The sequence below is a fragment of the Leguminivora glycinivorella genome, chromosome 3, assembly GCF_023078275.1.
Source record: "Leguminivora glycinivorella isolate SPB_JAAS2020 chromosome 3, LegGlyc_1.1, whole genome shotgun sequence".
Taxonomy (NCBI): Eukaryota; Metazoa; Arthropoda; class Insecta; order Lepidoptera; family Tortricidae; genus Leguminivora; species Leguminivora glycinivorella.
The window spans coordinates 1402105-1420368 of record NC_062973.1 but is presented as its reverse complement, the minus strand read 5'-3'; the positions used below and the strand labels follow the sequence as shown (position 1 = coordinate 1420368).

The 18264-nt window shown below is 39.3% G+C and overlaps 1 protein-coding gene across 3 annotated transcripts in view; it reads left to right on the top strand.

Annotated features, from left to right (window-relative positions):
* The window catches only part of LOC125242519 (neurexin-4), a 44652-nt gene extending 38982 nt beyond the window's left edge, over positions 1–5670 (top strand). For all 3 annotated transcript variants that reach the window (XM_048151264.1, XM_048151263.1, XM_048151265.1), the window contains 2 exons: positions 859–950; positions 1852–5670. In XM_048151264.1, coding sequence (XP_048007221.1) covers positions 859–950; positions 1852–1950 — 191 coding nt within the window. In that variant the 3' untranslated portion in view covers positions 1951–5670. The remainder of the gene's footprint in view (positions 1–858; positions 951–1851) is intronic.
* The last annotated feature ends 12594 nt before the right edge of the window (positions 5671–18264 follow it).

Below are 18264 nucleotides of genomic sequence, written 5' to 3'. Positions count from 1 at the left end.
TCATATTATTTTTTAGGCCTAGGCCTGCAAAGTAACTTTTTTTTATAAAATATTGTCCTTTAGAGCATTTTTTTTTATTTCATTGTATGTTTGAGAAAAGCACTATACATGCCTCGGTGTGAAAACCGATTCCCGGCCTCGTATCCCTATTCGGTATATACCCACTTGGCCGGAAATCCTCATTTTCCCGGCCTCTGATGTAATTTACTATTATGCCATCAACATGCTTGGTGTGCAAAATCAATATTATTTTGTAAATTCAACTGTTATGATATTTATATTATAAAATATCTGGGCAACCGAGCTTCGCTCGGTTCTGTTTCGTATCCTTGACATGTGTCGCCATCTAGTTCAAAAATGAATAGTACCTACATCGAGCGAAAGAATTCTCAGCCTTAACAACACAACTACTCCACACGAGATGGCGCGCATTTCGCCACAAAAACTCAAATAGTGTATTTTTCTATTCGTTTTAGCCTTGACCTGTGTCGCCATCTAGTGTTTGCAATAAATAGTACTTACATCGACCGAAAGAATTCTGTCTTAACAGTACAACTACTGCACACGAGATGGCGCGCGAAGAAAAACGCATGAAAACTCGAAAAATCGCGTTTTCCGGGACCTAAGGATAAGTTAGACCGATTTTTCACCCCCAAAAACCCCCACATAACAAATTTCTGCGAAATCGTTAGAGCGGTTTCCGAGATCGTCAGTGTAAATAAATATATATATAAATAAATAAATAAATAAATAAATATACAAGAATTGCTCGTTTAAAAGTATAAGATACAAAACTTGAAGAGATTATTATTAGTACTGGAGGTTATATTTTAATAACTTTTCTGTATTTTTTTCCAGCGGTGCTAGCTTTTATATTCCTAATGCTTATCATCGTTGCGGTCGTGTTGGTCCGAGCACTGTCGCGGCATAAGGGAGAATATCTCACGCAGGTACGTCACTTATCAATACCATAATAAGCTAGTTCCCTATACTTAAAATAAAATATTTTATGCAGTGCATGAAATAAAGCACCATATGGACCAAAAAAATATGGACAGTAGTTATTTTTAAACATATTTCCATTTAATAAGTCAAAGAGAAAGATCGTAATTCGTAACTCCTCGGTAATTTCTTATTAGCAAATCGTTTTGACAGTTCTTAAAAAGAAGGTGATTTGATTAGTAGGAAACTAGCCTATAGTCAATATTCTTATTTGTATAAAATTTTGGGTTTTATAGATAGCTCGTGTGTTGTCATTTGATGATTATTACCTGGGCGACCGCGCTTAGCTTCTTTTTTATTATATATTATTGTATAGAAGAAAAAAGCACGAAAACACTAAAATTTTCGTTTTCCGAGACCTAAGGCTAAGTTGGATCGATTTTTCATCCCCGAAAACCCCCATAACAAATTTCAGCGAACGCGTTAGAGTCGCGCCGGTATAAACATATACATAATTGCTAGTTTAAAGGGATCAAGATTTGCAACGAGGCGTCGATCGAGTCGGGGTACTTTTTCGTGAAGTCTCGTTCGAGCCCGGGTTTGTTACGCAAAAACGACAGGGTGTTTATAAGTTTGACGTGTCTGTTTGTCTGTATGTCTATCTGTCTGTCTGTTTGTTTGTCTGTCTGTCTGTCTATCTGTGGCATCGTAGCGCCCGAACCGATTTTAGTTTTTTTTTGTCTGAAAGCTGAGTTAGTCGGGAGTGTTCTTAGCCATGTTTCACGAAAATCAGTTTACTATCTCGCGGTCGGGGGTTTTTTCAAAATATAAATTTTTTGGTTAGGTTATCTTATGTATAAAGGCAGTTTGATATGAGTATCGTATATGAAAGCCGTGTTCCGCGCGCAGGAGGAGCGCGGCGCCGACGGCGCGGCGGACCCGGACCAGGCCGCGCTGCACGCCGCCACGGGGCCCAAGGTCACCAAGCGCAGAGAGTTCTTCATCTAGCCTGCCCTGCACATCTAACACAACACGCCGCAGGACTACATCACTTAACTAGTACCTGTCTTCATATAGACACTACGAGATAAGGAATACTCTAAGGATTACCGTTACCGGACTACACTCCATACCTGTTACATATAATGTTAAAACTTAGACTATGAGTCATGATACAATGACAGTCCATCTAGATACAACTAGGGGTACGCATCGAACCGTTCGTTACCTAATTTAGCATTTTAATATAGGAATTTCCATAGATTCCTGAACTGTAAATGATGTGACTAGCCCTAAATGTGTCATAGCTCACGCTTCGTCGCTTACCATAACCTTATTATACTGTCGTGCAACTTTCCATAATTTGAGCGACCGGTACCTATAAACAAATGCAAGTATTGCATTCCTACAAAAATTACGATAATAAATCACATGAATTGCTCATCTCTCTCTATCCTACTTTCTGGTATCAAATAGTAAATAAATAACATTGCATTCAGTATCATCATATAGTGAATTGCAAATTCTGAATGCAATTCAGTATCCATTCTCCATCCACTAAAACTATAATACGTACTAAATACTTATCATTATTTAGATCACAACTGACATTGTTTAGACTTCGTCGAAGAAAAACCCATGTAGGTAATATTTCCAGATTAAAGTCAGTCTTCCTTTAGGAATCAAAAGTATTATTGTACTTTCAATTACCATTATTTACATACATATTACCTTACGATTATTTGAAAGGCCTACTATATGTAAGCCTCACGCGTATCATCTGAATATATGTATGTATAAATCTCAATTATTTTTAACTATGTATTTTACGAATATGTGCTATAATGGCAGCCTATTTAAGTGATCTTGCACTGCTGACTATACACCAAAAATGCGCTAACAACGTCTATTAAGTATATACACACATCACAAAAACGTATTTTCATATAAACTTCGCTTATCGAAGGAAAACAGTCTTAATATATCAATATGTAACTTTATATTAAGTAACAAAACTATCATAAACTTAAAATCTGAAATATGTACCATCTATAATGGTAACTGTCATTTTTGAACCTCATTGTAAAGATATTAAGGTTCACGTATGGTCAGACAGTTTTTAACTTTTTAGTACTGTAATGTCAATCGCACTTAAAGACAACTTAGTCGCGTCTAACCTCACTGCCTTGTAGTACAAACTTGTCTCTCTTCTATCATAGACTAAGTATGTAAGTCGTCTTACGGCGGTCCAGGATCTTTGGCCAATGTGTATCACATTTTGTTTCAAAACTACTCTTTTTACAACATCCGCATGGGTAATTAAATTGAAAGTTAAAATCTGAAAGTTTACTACTACAAGTGGAAAACTTCCTTTAGATCTGCCCCTTTAGCACAACTTGCCTTGTCGCGCGCGAGTCCATACATCAAGCACGACTTCAAGTATGGGCTCGCGCGCGACAAGGCAAGTTGTGCTAAAGGGTCCTATTTCTCGAAGCTTTAAGTTAGGTACAAATTTACAAGTGGTTCAAATGTCTAATATGACAAGTTGGAAAGAGGCTTCACTTGTAACTTTCAGTTTTGAGAAATAGGCCCCTGAACACATTGGTCGGTCATGAGACCTATTTTATTTGTACTCTATCATGTATGTAATAGTCCTAGTTGTCTATGGCCTGCTCATAACATTCTAAACTTTCTCTCCCGTCGTGCCATTTGGCTTTTATATCATTTTATACTTTATAGTGAACATTAAAATATCAACATACCATGGGAAAAGCGTCTTTAAATGCCTATATTAAAGGGGCTTCTAAACGGGAAATATTTTTACTGCAATATGTGGCCGGCAGCTATTGGTAACAATGTCTTTCTCTAATATGCCAGTATGAAAGGAGATATCAATAGTTGCCGGCCACATATTTCAGTGAGAATACGTAGTGAAAGTAAAACTTAGGGGCAAAAAGTTACATATTGCCTAGAACGTCTAGTTCAAGCATTTCTGTAGGCCTAGCACATAACTGCCGTGGGAGTATGTCGCCGCGAGATAAATGACACGGCTTCTTCTAATTGTATTAATGACATAAGCACGGGTAGTCTATCACGCGGCGACATACTCTCGCGGCAATCATATGCTAACCCTGCTGATGTTATAAAAGTGCCAGTGAAATGCTCCGAAGTCGAGTGCGCGATATAATTTTGTGAAGTCCATAAAATAATACTAATAATCTCGCTTGTGCTAAATCTGAGCCTACATTTTTAGCAAAGGTAAACAAGACTAGGTTTTATTGGCAACAGCATGTTAATGCGTTTATGATTCTCACTTAATTTTATATAAAGATTTTAAATTGTGACAAAAATACAAATTAGTGTAAGTTTTAGTTTATAAGTTGTCAGGTATCTCTTTATGAATATATTATTTTGGTAGAATTTGTATTTAGTTGTAGTTTTTTGTTTTCCGTCCAAAATGAATTTACGTTGAGTGATGTATTTTACTTACTATGAACTTAGGCACTGGTACCATTAAAAGGGCGTAGACGCCATGATAGCGCGAGCGAGTTAAGGTACAGCAGGGCAAATCTCGACTGGGGGGCAAATGTAACTGGTCCATGTTTTCCATGTTTTACAATGTTTGCATTATTAAATAGTGTCCACCGGTTATATTGGTAGGAGTGTTCAGTGGATACATGTAGAACTCAACATTATAGTGTAATAATGGAAAAAAGTGATTAGTTACGATTGTCCCCCAGTCGAGATTTGCCTCGCTGTACCTACCTTATATTATAGTCCGTCGCCGAGCGATAGAACTATAAATATAAATCGCTCTCTCTCTCTCTCTTCTTTTATTTACACAGGAGCGACTATCTTTTGTTCTTTTCTATCGCCGACAGCTCATAACTCCTCGCTTCTGTTGGGACCAGTGCCTTAATTGTGTGTTTTTATAATTTTAGTGATATTATATACATTTTTAGGTGTTTATTTTCAGACTTATAGATTTTACAAAAAAAACTGTTTGCTTTTGAAACTGCAAAAGTACGAGCCATTACAATTATCTTGTAAGCGTATGTACCTTGAAGATATTTTCTACGTAATATAAAGCGAAGTTTTGTATCATGTATCATAAAATTCATACTTTTTGTATATCGTAGTTATATAATTGAGTTTGAGGAGGCACTTCTATACGTATCAAAATCCATAGTTTTTAAAGTAGTTCACGACATAGTCTGACAAAAAAAGTAGAAAAATTTGTAACAAGGTAGATCCTTTCAAATGAATGTACCTAGTAAAAAAACGAAAAGACACTACGGTGTTGCCACTTTTAAAGTTTTTGCCAGGTTGTATTTAGAAATGTGACAGATTGTCATTATTACACACAATAAGGGCTCTTTTTGTACCTTAAAATCTCAGATACCTAATTGAAGTACTAAGGTTGAGAAATAGTCATCCAAAAGTTCTCAACAACTTAAGCGGTGAAGGATTCCCCAAACCTATCTACTTGGAAACGGCTAAGAATCGCTCTACAGTTTCAAGAGACGCGTCTTCGTCGCTGAACCGTCACTGATTTTTGGTTAACGAAATACGATTCCGCGTCGATAGATTTGGGGAGACCCTAAGTGTGGAAGTGCCTCTTTGACTCGGCAGGTGTCGTGCCTTCGCCACAGGCGCCTAGAGTAACACGTCACGTAGACTTGTAGAGTTTTTATTTTAATACTTCACAATAAATTCTCCACGAATTAATATATTGTTTTATTTAAAGTACATACAGTACATACATATTCATATTCATATTCATTTATTCATAAAATTAACAATTTTACATGTCAAAGTTAAAGTTAAATTATCATAATTAATTGATTATTAATTATCATTATATCTCCTTTGTAGTTTATAATTGGAATAACTTATCCGAGCAATACCGAAATCACGAATTAAAATTTGCCTTGAAGTTAACACTGTTTGACCAAATATTTGAAACTACTAGTACTTATAAGCGTATTTGAATTTTAGTCAGTCAATATTTTCCATTTAAGAAATGTCAGCATTTTTGACACTTTGGAACCTGGTTCGCTTTGACAACTAATCCCAAGATTTGGCGTTAGACAGTTTAGACACTAGTTTTACGAAAGCGACTGCCATCTGACCTTCCAATCCGAAGGGTAACTAGGCCTTATTCCCTCACGTTTTTCTTCACCGAAAAGCGACTGGGAAATATCGAATCGCACAGAAGTTCCGAAAAACTCATTGGTGCGAGCTGGGGCTCGAACCCGCAACCTTCGGATTGAAAGGATTCGATCCGTAATATCGTATCAGAAACAGACCTCATAGCTGAAATTCGAATAAGCCTGTTACATTTTGTGCACGATTTCTGGATTGCCCCCAGTAAAACTAGCTAAAACCATTTAAAATTATCCAGCAAGTCAGTCCTACTGGTCATAAAAACTTACAGTGCTCGTAAAACATGTGTTGTCTATGAGAAATGTATCACACACTAACCTTGGCCCGAGCGATACTTGACGTCAGGTGGGCCGCTTAACCCGTATGCGAATCGCTGACGGCAGCCCTAGAGGTGAGAGCTTCGATACACTAGGGGTGGGACACGACTATCGATATATTATGGAATGTATCACACACTAACCTTGGCCCGAGCGATACTTGACGTCAGGTGCGCCGCTTAACCCGTATGCGAATCGCTGACGGCAGCCCTAGAGGTGAGAGCTTCGATACACTAGGGGTGGGACACGACTATCGATATATTATGGAATGTATCGCACACTAGCCTTGGCCCGAGCGATACTTGACGTCAGGTGCGTCGCTTAGCCCGTATGCGAATCGCTGACGGCAGCCCTAGAGGTGAGAGCTTCGATACACTACGGGTGTGACACGACTATCGATATATTATGGAATGTATCGCACACTAGCCTTGGCCCGAGCGATACTTGACGTCAGGTGCGTCGCTTAGCCCGTATGCGAATCGCTGACGGCAGCCCTAGAGGTGAGAGCTTCGATACACTAGGGGTGGGACACGACTATCGATATATTATGGAATGTATCACACACTAACCTTGGCCCGAGCGATACTTGACGTCAGGTGCGTCGCTTAGCCCGTATGCGAATCGCTGACGGCAGCCCTAGAGGTGAGAGCTTCGATACACTAGGGGTGGGACACGACTATCGATATATTATGGAATGTATCACACACTAACCTTGGCCCGAGCGATACTTGACGTCAGGTGCGCCGCTTAACCCGAGGTGAGAGCTTCGATACACTAGGGATTGAGACTAACCATTGTCGATAAGTTATAAAAATGTATCGCACACGCTAAACGACAGGGGGAATTTGCCTCCAGGACCACCAAGTTGAATTCCTAAAATGTTGAAATCCCGAAATGTTGACTTTCCCAGAATGTTGATTTTTTTCAGTTTCGCAAAATGTTGAATTCTTATAACGTTAAAATATTAAAAAGTTGAATTCTCAAAATGTATACTTTCAACATTTCGGGATTTCAACATTTTAGGAAGTCAAGTTTATATTCCTGGAATCTTTTTTTAACATGGGTACTTTTTTTGGTCCTAATAGGAGAAAAAATTGTCCCAAGATTTCCAGACATTTTTGGGATTGTCCATCCCATTACCGATATAGCTATGAAAAAATGGTAAACGGAATGGAAAACAAATCTTGGGACAGTTCCTTTCTCCTATCAGGCTATCAGGATTAAAAGAGTCCGCGATTCTTTGAAGAAATCACATAAAAATTACCAAATAAACCAAATACCGTTTAACACTAAAGACCTACTTAATCTTTCTGGTATAGCCCATTGGTTGACTGGTAGAGAATGTCTCAAAGCATTAAGTTCGCCACATATACTTCTGTATTGTGCAATAAAGTTTAAATAAATAAATAAAAAAGTTAAAATATGCCCTGAAACTATATAGCATGTAACAAAAGTCAATAAAATAATAAAAAAAAATAAAAAAATCATTTATTTCAGAAGACAGGTTCCATAATATGGTTAGTAGCTCTAAAACTTAATAACTATGTTAGACTAATTTAGTACAAATAGGGTTCATTGAGATAATTTCGACATACAGAAATGCTCGGGTAATTTCGAAAGGGGAATCTTGATATGATGGAAATAATGGTGATTTTTATGTGACTTTCGAAATTAGACGACGTTCGAAATTACCCCAATGCACCCTACTTCAACAGCCGACAAGGTCAATTACCCTGATTGCTATTTAAGCGGAAAAAATCGAAACTCATTTTTTTCGAACTACGAAATTTTTTCATTTGTATCGCACTTAAGGGTCTTTAGTAACCCTATCAGCTGTTAAAGTATAACTCGGGACCTTTGCTACACCCTGTAGGTACCTACCGCAAATTCAATCTTATGGAAATTCAACATTAGGGTTCATCATACCGCAAAATCAACTTTCTGCAAATTCAACATTTTAGGATTCAACAAGCTGCAAATTCAACTTTATGCAATTTGGACATAAAAAGAACTCAACAGAATGAAAATTCAACATTTTAGTAACATTCAACATCCTGCAAATTCAACTTTTTGCAAATCCAACATATTAGGAATTCAACTTGGTGGTCCTGGAGGGGAATTTGCACCACGTCCGTAGGAATAACACACCAATGCATGTGACCTCTGGATGGTGTTATTATTCGTCGTGTGTGTGTGTCGTCATGGTGTAAAACCGTCTTCTGATCTCACGATTTTAATTAGGTACATGCCATTACTATTTTTTGACTATACATATACCATTTTTCACATCGATTCGATAGTTCGATACAATCTACTTTCATCGACATTGACATCTTTGTGCCAACACTTGGGAGTCCTATCGTAACGTTTGATTGAAGATTACTTATCTTCATTAGGTAATAAATTCTTTATTTACATGAACATATTTACATAATTATATAAGAAACTAAGACTAAACTTAAAAGCTAGCTAATGTCTAAAATAGGCCCTTGAGGCATTGTACCAAGGACACTGGCGACATTTCCTCGCTTATCTTCATTAGGTTAACTGGAAGAGGTCCCTATCAGGGATAAGTTCGCCTTTGTACTTCCTCCTTCTTTCTTTTACATTTGTTGTATTGTATGTTTTTTCTGGTAGGACAATAAAGTAAAGAGTTTACTTAATTACCTACTTGCTTAAAATTACGACAATAGGCTACTTGACCCTTTTTCAAAGTATGTCTTATATTATTAATTACTGTCTAATTAAACGAAAAAAAAAATAGTACCATATTTTATTACGACTTAAAAACCCGCAAAAAAATTATTTAAAGTTTACTTTTACGTGATCAGGCAAAAACAACATCAGCCATATTAATCTATAGAATATCTATGACATGACGTCAGTATAATTAGAAAAAATATTTCACATTGTCACACCCGTCAAGAACTATGAATTTTAATACAAGTAGGTAATGCTTCTATGGAGATCAGATTACTACCTCTAATTTCCATAGTTGATCTGAATTATGTGAAGTCACTTCATTGGCCAACACCGTTTTCGGAGTCCATAATTTAAAAAAAACATACACACATCTTTAATTAAAAATACGCAGTCATCACGCACTTTTAATGCCCGCAAGCTATAAATATTGATTTCTTAAGTCAAATACTACAGAAAACAATAACTTGATGTGCTAAATTCGATACGAGTCTAGTAGAGCCTATAAGCTATTAGGTAAGTTTTCGTTCTTAGCTGGAATTAAGTAAAAGTAAGGGGTTAATCTAAAGATACCGAGGAGTGTAGGGATAACTCTAATTGAAAAGAAGTAAAACAACCGACCAATTTAAAATAGCGACGAAAAATTTACTCTATGCTGCAGTTTTCATTCGATTTCATTTTTATCGATATCGATAGCCATGTCCCGACACAGGCCGTAGAGTGCCGTTTGACCTAAAACTGCGGCATCGGCCATCGAGCACGCGCGGTTAGTGGATCAGGTGCCTAATGGCTGTCGAGAGTGTAATAGGTAGTCTCCTTTATGTAGTGCAGTGGAATTTTGTAGGCGATCATTTCGGTGTGCTGAAAATAGTTACCCCCTTAGACCTGATTTAGACGGCGTGCGAACTCGCATGCGATTTTACAATAGTTACATTGCGGGCTGTTGAGGTTACATACAATTTTGCACAGCCATCAAATACCGCAATGTAATAAAACTCCTATGCAAGTTCTCGTATCGTCTAAATGGGCCCTTATTCATAAAATTGCACTAAGGTTATCAAGCCGATAAAGTTCGTTTGTCCCTTTCTATCACACCAATACGTCGGAAAGGGACAAACGAACTTTATCGGCTTGATAACTTTAGTGTACTTTTATGAATAAGGGTGTTAGTAAGTAATTTTTTAGGTAGGATTGCCATAAGATGTACTTATTTATGCGGAAGGAAGTCTAAAAAAATCTCACGTCATCGTCTCTCCGAAGAAGGGATGGAGGAGTAAAAAAACCTTGTAGTTTCAATCAACGCTTTTGACCGACTCACATCTGTCCGCAGATCTTAAACTTCGATGTAAAATTACACCATTCAATACTTAATGAATTTTTCAGTACAGATGGTGTTTTTTTTACGCACTAGTGCGAGAAGTGGTTCATTATATGCCAGGTCGAAACTTCGGAGGCTCATCTGTACTGAAAAACGTCGTACGATACACGTGCGAAAAGGAAATTCGTAACTCGTGTCAATTTAAAACACTCCCTTCGGTCGTGTTTTAATTTATCGCCACTCGTTTCGGACTTCCTGTTTTTCGCACTTGTATTGAAATGTACTACTGCAATATATTACACAAATCTATCTAGATAAGTTTTAATGAATAACCAAAAAGAAACCGAAAGTTAAATAAAGCGCACAATAAATTAATTTGGTACATGTCGAATAGATCTCTCTCATCTTGACGGTTTCCCGGTTGCATCCTCAGCGCGGGCGCTTCGGAGCCCGGGGTCCGCTTTCCGGCTTTTTCTCCTCCACTTCGCACGGTCTTCTGCATCCCTTTTAGTGAGACCATTAACACGCATATCAACCCCAACGACATCAAGCCAACATTTCTTGGGTGCTCCCCTTCGTCCGGGGCCAGGCGGAGGTGCCATGGCAAGACATTTGTTCCCTATGTAACTTGCCGGTTTACGTAAGACATGGCCGTACCATCGTAGGCGGCTTTCTTGGAGCTTGTCTGCTATGTCACGGACATGAAGACTGCCGCGAATGCGGGAGTTTCTCACGCGGTCTCTCCGCGAAACTCCACACATCCAACGGAGCATGTTCATCTCCGTGACGCGCAGCAACTGCTTGTGCCGCTCAAGCACAGGCCACGCTTCGCTTCCATATAGGAGGACAGGTCTAATGATGGATTTATAGACCTGTCCCTTCAGTTTAACCGGCATTTTTGGGTCGCAAATGACACCAGTCACCTCACGCCACTTTGCCCACGCAGCCGTTATGCGAGTCTTGATGTCGTTGTCGATGTCCCCGGACGCATGAAGTACGGATCCCAGGTACTTAAATTGGTCAGTACAGTCGACAACTTTATCGCCTATGCGTACTGGCGCGGGGTCCTTAATATTGCAGGCCATGTACTCCGTCTTCGCCACATTTAGTTTGAGACCGCCGTTCTCAAGCGACTCCTTCCACGTAGTCGCACGTCGCACCAGTCTCCCTCTGTCCGCATCTGCCAGTGCGATATCGTCAGCATACATGAGAAGCCACGGGGTTGTTCATGTGTATTTCTGATGCTGTTTGAAACTTCATCTAATATCGCACTGAACAAGAAGGGACTGAGAACCGAGCCTTGGTGGACTCCGACTGAGATAGGGAAGGGCTTGGTGTCACCAACAGCAGTTCTAACCATTGATTCGGAATCACGGTACATGTCACGGATCATGCCAACATAGATCTCGGGAACCCCTTTGGCCCTCATTGCCCACCAGATCATCTCTCGGGGAACACAGTCGAAGGCCTTCTCCATATCCAGAAAGAGGAAATGGAGAGGCGTTTTCTTTCTTCTGTATTTCTCCATGACGATCCTTAGGGCAAAAATAGGGTCCATGGTCCCTAGTCCTGGTCGGAATCCATATTGGCACTCCGAGACAGAACACTCCTGTCGGATCCGGGAGTCCACAATCCGCTCAAGGAGCTTCATAGTGTGGGACATCACCTTTATACCGCGGTAATTGCAACACTCTTGCACAGATCCCTTTCCCTTGAAGACTGGTGTAATAATACTCAGTCTCCACTGGTCGGGGATTTCACTGGTGAAAAGTGCGCGGTTAAAAAGGTCAGTTAAAGTGCCCACACCACGAGGGCCCATCGCCTTCCAGGCTTCGATGGGGACTCCGTCGGCTCCGACAGCTTTCCGATTCTGCATGCGGCGAAGAGCTGAGTGGACTTCTTCCGGCGTTATGGGTGGCACTAGTCCCTGATTTGGAGGGAGGTCTGGCGGCTGAACCTCTTTGTGCTGCTGGTTCAGCAGCTTGTGGAAATATGAGCGCCATCTCTCCTTTACTGCGAGTTCCTCGCACAATAGGTTGCCATTTGGGTCTTTAACACAGCGACACTTGGTGATATCTTGTGCCGCTTTAGCCCTAGAACGTGCCAGCTTATAGATAAGCTTTTGCCCCTCAGACGTTTCTAACTTGTCGTACAATGGTTGTACGTAGTCATGTCTGGCCCTGGCTACAGCTTTCTTAGCGGCTCGTTTGGCAGCCTTATACGCGTCGCGGTCTTCAGGAGATTTGGAGGCTTGCCACGTTTTAAAGAGGTCTTTTTTCCGCCGTATCTCCCCCTGGACTGTATCGTTCCACCACCAAGTCTCCTTGTCACATTTGTGTCCACTCTTAGACATGCCAAGTACATGTCGAATAGATGCTTCCGTATAAAAATAAAATAAACCGCACACCTTCGCTATTACATTGAAGCCCTCTCATCTTCCCATTCCTTTGCAGAGGCAATCGTTCCATCGGTTCACTACCCCTGACTTACACAACACGGCCATCAAAAATCAAACATTATGAACAACCTTTTAAGGTTTCGGTTCGAAAACCAACAGCGGTAGTTACGATTTTGCTAAAATTATTTCAATTACTTTAGATAAAAGGTCCTAAGCGCCGCATATTTCAAACCTTTTTACTCCGTTTTATAACGCGCGGTAGTATTGTCCATCGGTGCGCAACCTTTCCCTTTTAAAACTGGATGACACTCAAGAGAGCTGTGCAGGTGCAGGCGTCGTAAACAGGCAATCAGGTTTACTACCCCTGAACGCGGAACAGAGTATTTAAATGTTTATTAACTGTTGTTTTGATACGGTGGTTACTTTGAAAATCGCGATTTAAGTTTTTTTTTTAAATTACTGTTTACATTATGAAAGTTGCGGAAAATTCTAGAAATTCCCATAAATTAGAGGAACATTTTGGAAATAAGTACCTAGTTCATTTAAAAAAGTTCCCGTCAAATCAAATCATCAGTCATCACACTTGTAAAAATATGAAGGTAAAAAAAATGGGGTCCAATACATTCCAAGACTCTTGACTTTCCGAACAGACTCTAGAACTACCAAACTATGATCGACGTCGCTTGGGCCAACCTGTTCACAGTTTGTCTGCTGTCGTTTTTAGTCGTCATGTTATCCTAATTTTACTATAATTTGCCAAAACACAGTACTTAGTACCTACCTATTTAGTTCCATCGATCGCGCCAATAACGATGAATGCACTCAACAAACACCAATCACCAAACCCCTTTGCAACCCCCTGTGTAATAATAAAGCTACCTACGCTTATAATGAACAGTAATGTAATTATAGTGACACTTGATTGCTGATCACAGGGCTACAATAGACCGAGAGCTCAGCCCATGAAAATCCCGCAAAGTAGGTATTAACAGATGTTTATCAAAAACTGTACTTCAAGTAGCTGTTAAGTCTCTAAAAATTTTACGCTAAACATCTATTCATGGGAACTTTAAAACGAATTCATTGCTACATTATTTTTTAAAATTCACCTATTTTCAACTTTCTAAACCGATTTTTTTTGTAACGATTCATTCGTGTGTCACACGTAAAAAAAAAACAATAAGTATTATAATGCCGCATGTGTTCTTCACACATATTATGTAAGGTCACAACTTAACACCTCTGTCGACTGGACAGGATGCATACATGGATTACTCTAGGCCCCGTAGTCGAATGGCATTTCTGCGACGCGAAATGCCACCGAAACGCCGCAGAAATGTAGTCTGGCTCTGTCGCGCCAATACGCAAGAGCGATAGAGATAGATAGCTACGAAAGAGATATTATCGTGAGCATTTCGTGAGCGTTTGTGCATTCGGCTACGCACACTGAAAGCGAATCTCTCTCCCATCACGGAACAACAATGTTCCGAAGATTTAGGAGGCATGCGCGGAGCCGAAGACAAAGCGTAGAGACCCCTTTGTCACAAAGTGAATCTTATTGTTACAAGTTTTTTTTTCAGAGCTAGCTCTTAGTCTAAACAATTTTGTGACACCTTGTCATTTCGCATTATTTGCTTGTATTATGCTTTTGATAAGTTAAATTTGAGTCCCTTCATGGATTTAATGAAGGATGACCTTTGGTTGGGGTGTGGTTGGGGTTAAACAAGCTTTCGGAACCTAATCGTTAATTTGATATTGACTTATGGTTTAATAACAGAGTTCTCTCTTCTAATTATCAATTGTTTTCTTTTCAATATTATACTGTATCTCTCAGTCTCTCAGTCCTAAAATGTATTTTTTCGTTGGAGATGATAATATTTAAAGGAGTGTTCATTGTAAGATTGGTTTATGTCTATAACGTCGAATTTATGAACGAACTAAAGTAATCATAATCCTCCTTGCGTTATTCCGGCATTCGCCAAGGCTCATGAGAGCCTAGGGGCCGCTTTGACAACGAATCCCAAGGAATGGCATAAACACTAGTTTTACGAAAGCGACTGCCATGTGACCTTCCTACCGAAGGGTATCTAACTTGGTCAGTTTTTAGGACCTGGGGGGCTACCATGAAGTGCTAAAGCCGTTCAGTTTAGGTTGAGAGAGAGGGACGGAGCTATGGAACTGCTATAGCTTCGTCCCTTTCTCTCAACCTAAACTGAACGGCTTTAGCACTTCATGGTAACCCCCCTGATAAACGAACTAAACAGTAAATTTAATCGCTACCATAGAGGAATAAGTATCGGAAGAGTTGTAACTCCGTACATCAGTAAATAAGATAAGATAAAGATAATTTATTCCAAAAATTGGATACCGTTTTATTAGGCAGGCGTCCGGTTTTTTATCCATCGCCCAGTATTTAGTCCATCACTTTCATCAAAATAGACCAGTTCATTTTAGATTCCATTAACTCTCAAATAGTCCTTACACCCTGGCGGGTGTTGCCTCTGCGTGTGTCCCATGATACGGGCAAGGGCAACATCCGCTCGGTGTACCCCTTACATTTCATTAAAGTGTCGAAAGGGCCTCTACGCGTTGGCTTCGGCCCCGCGCACGCCTCCCAAAGGTCCGGAATACCATTGTTCCGTGATGGGAAAGACATTTATTCCATAGAAAAATGTCTAAAATTAAAACAATCACAATTCTCCTAAATAATGCTTAAAAACTATAAATATAGGTACAAACATGGTTTTAATGCGGGTTATTTGTATAGTAGGCATAGTTAAGTGAAATCTAGCGACAATCACGCGTCAAATAGCGTGAATTATCAGTACCACTACTCGATACTAGGTGGCAACTGTGTCTCGTCTGCCAAAAAATTAATATTAGAACAGTTTACAACTTATATTACAAGCAGAAGGAATTTAAAACAGAATACTGATTAATGTTTCTGTTAACTCTTCTATTGTTTCTGTTAACATGTTTCATGTGCTGTTGGTTTTCCAATAAATAAATAATAAATAATAATAAATACTATTGTAATATTAGCTAAAAATTGGTGAGCATTAGACTTTTCATCTGACATCTATTGACAAGTAGCAGTACTGATAATTAACGCTAGTTGACGCGTGATTGTCGCTAGATGTCACTTAACAATGCCTATACAAATAACTCAATTATATACTGATGTATAAAAAAACATAAAAAAGAACTTAAACTACTAAACTTAATTTAACACAGAATAAATATATGTACAAAAAAAATACAAATAGAAAACAGGAGCAAGCTCGGCGCCGGATGGTAGGGTGCCCAGAAGGCTGGAAGGCTGGCTGGATCGCGATGCTTATTCGCTGCGCAAGAAATTAACCAGCCCTCAGAACCAAACAGAGTGTGCTCCGGGTCCCCAGGGTCCAAGGGTCTCCACCCCAAACGGCTCAAACTACATGGAACATGATGTATGGAGTGCCAACTCTTCCATTACTGATTCCTCTACGTCGCTACCCAACTTCCTCGCAATTACGAACTCCAATCCGCTTTAACTCTTAAGCGTCCAAATGAGTCCAGAATTAAAACTCGTCCACCTGTCTACCCTGAGCCGATTATCCCCGCCCTCCCCAAAATTTCCACGCAAATACTTACAACTTCCAAACCTCTGTACTCGAAGCGTCAACATGGCGTGTAAATTTTATTTTTAAAGGGTTAAGGTAGTATTTCAATATGCAAAGTGAAAGAGATAGGAGGTTGTGTGAGTTGTGAGTTGATTTTGTTTTGTTCGGCTTCCTGAATTTTGGCAATTTGTAGCGAGGACGCGCTGGAAATTAGTTGATAGAATTAAGTTGGCAGAGGTAGGTTTTATGGAGATGCAATAGACGTGGAAATTGTGACGAAAATTATGTTTTGGATTTGATCTAATATTTAAAAAAAAGGCTTGCCAGTGGTTGCGACGGGGACCATAGAATAATACCTATTAAGTAAGTATTGTTCGCTACGAGCCTAAACGACTAGCATACAGCCTATTAAAACTTATTTAAAGATTTGAGATATATATCGTTGTCTGAGTACCTACAACATAACCCTTCTGACTTTACACAGTCAATCTGTATAAGAATGTCCTATAATATTTATTAATTATATTTATCTTTGTCTTTAATCATTTATCAATCACCTCAAACACATAAATCCACATTAAATCACCGGCAAATCTAAAACAGGGCTTAATTCTAAAACAAAGTGTCTAATTGAAGGTAATCAATCTAACGCGTGTAATCCCGATCGATCTCCATCAACGTCTAATCTAATAACTCTACATTAAACCATTTAAACAACCTGTTGTTATTGTCATTGCTTTACGAATCATCGCCTCATTTTTTTTCCGAACTCTTTGTCATACTTTAATAAAATTTTGTTAGATAGGTACCACCACCACCGGCACCAAATAATACAAGAACATATTTGTAGTGGCATTCCCTACAGGTGAATAAGGTTACCAGAGCTCAGTGAGGGCCGAAAAACTGGCTAGCCGTTGGGTGACTTTAGCAACATTTCGGACATATGAAATTATCATCCTCCTTGCGTTATCCCGGCATTATCCAGGGTTCATGGGAGCCTGGGGTCCGCTTTGACAACTAATCCCAATATTTGGCGTAGGCTTTAGTTTTACGAAAGCGACTGCCATCTGACCTTCCAACCCGAAGGGTAACTAGGCCATAATGGAATTAGTCCGGTTTCCTAACCATGTTTTCCTTCACCGAAAATCCTTTATAAAATATGAATATCCAACATAATTATAACGGGTTTTTGCTTGAATTGCAATAAACTCCTATCGATCAGAAATTTGATGGGCACCTTTGCACCCGGTACAGCTCGCGGAAGTCTTTTTGATTAGTTTATATATTTTAATTTTGTTTTATTTAAAAAAACTTTAGTTTTAATTTGTATATTTTATTTGTTTAAGATTTTACATACTAGTCTTAACTTTTTATTGATTGAATAAATTTCTATTTACATTCCAATAGAAATCCTTTTAAATCTTAGACCAACTTGATCTGACCGAGCAACCCTTGAGTTACAGATATGAGTACAGTACAAACGGGCCGAAATAAATATGCGATTAGTTTTGGCACAAAGTTTCGCTAAACAACATTAAACAAAAATATCGCGTAGCGCTTGAATTTACACCCCATACATTTATAACCTAGGCTTACCTATAAGTGGCCTAGCGGTAAGAGCGTGCGACCTTCGGAGGTCGCGGGTTCGAACCCCGGCTCGTTCCAATGAGTTTTTCCACTCGGTTTTCTTCGGTGAAGGAAAACATCGTGAGGAAACCGGACTAAATCCAATAAAGCCTAGTTTACCCTTCGGGTTGGAAGGTCAGATGGCAATCGCTTTCGTAAAACTAGTGCCTACGCCAAATCTTGAGATTAGTTGTC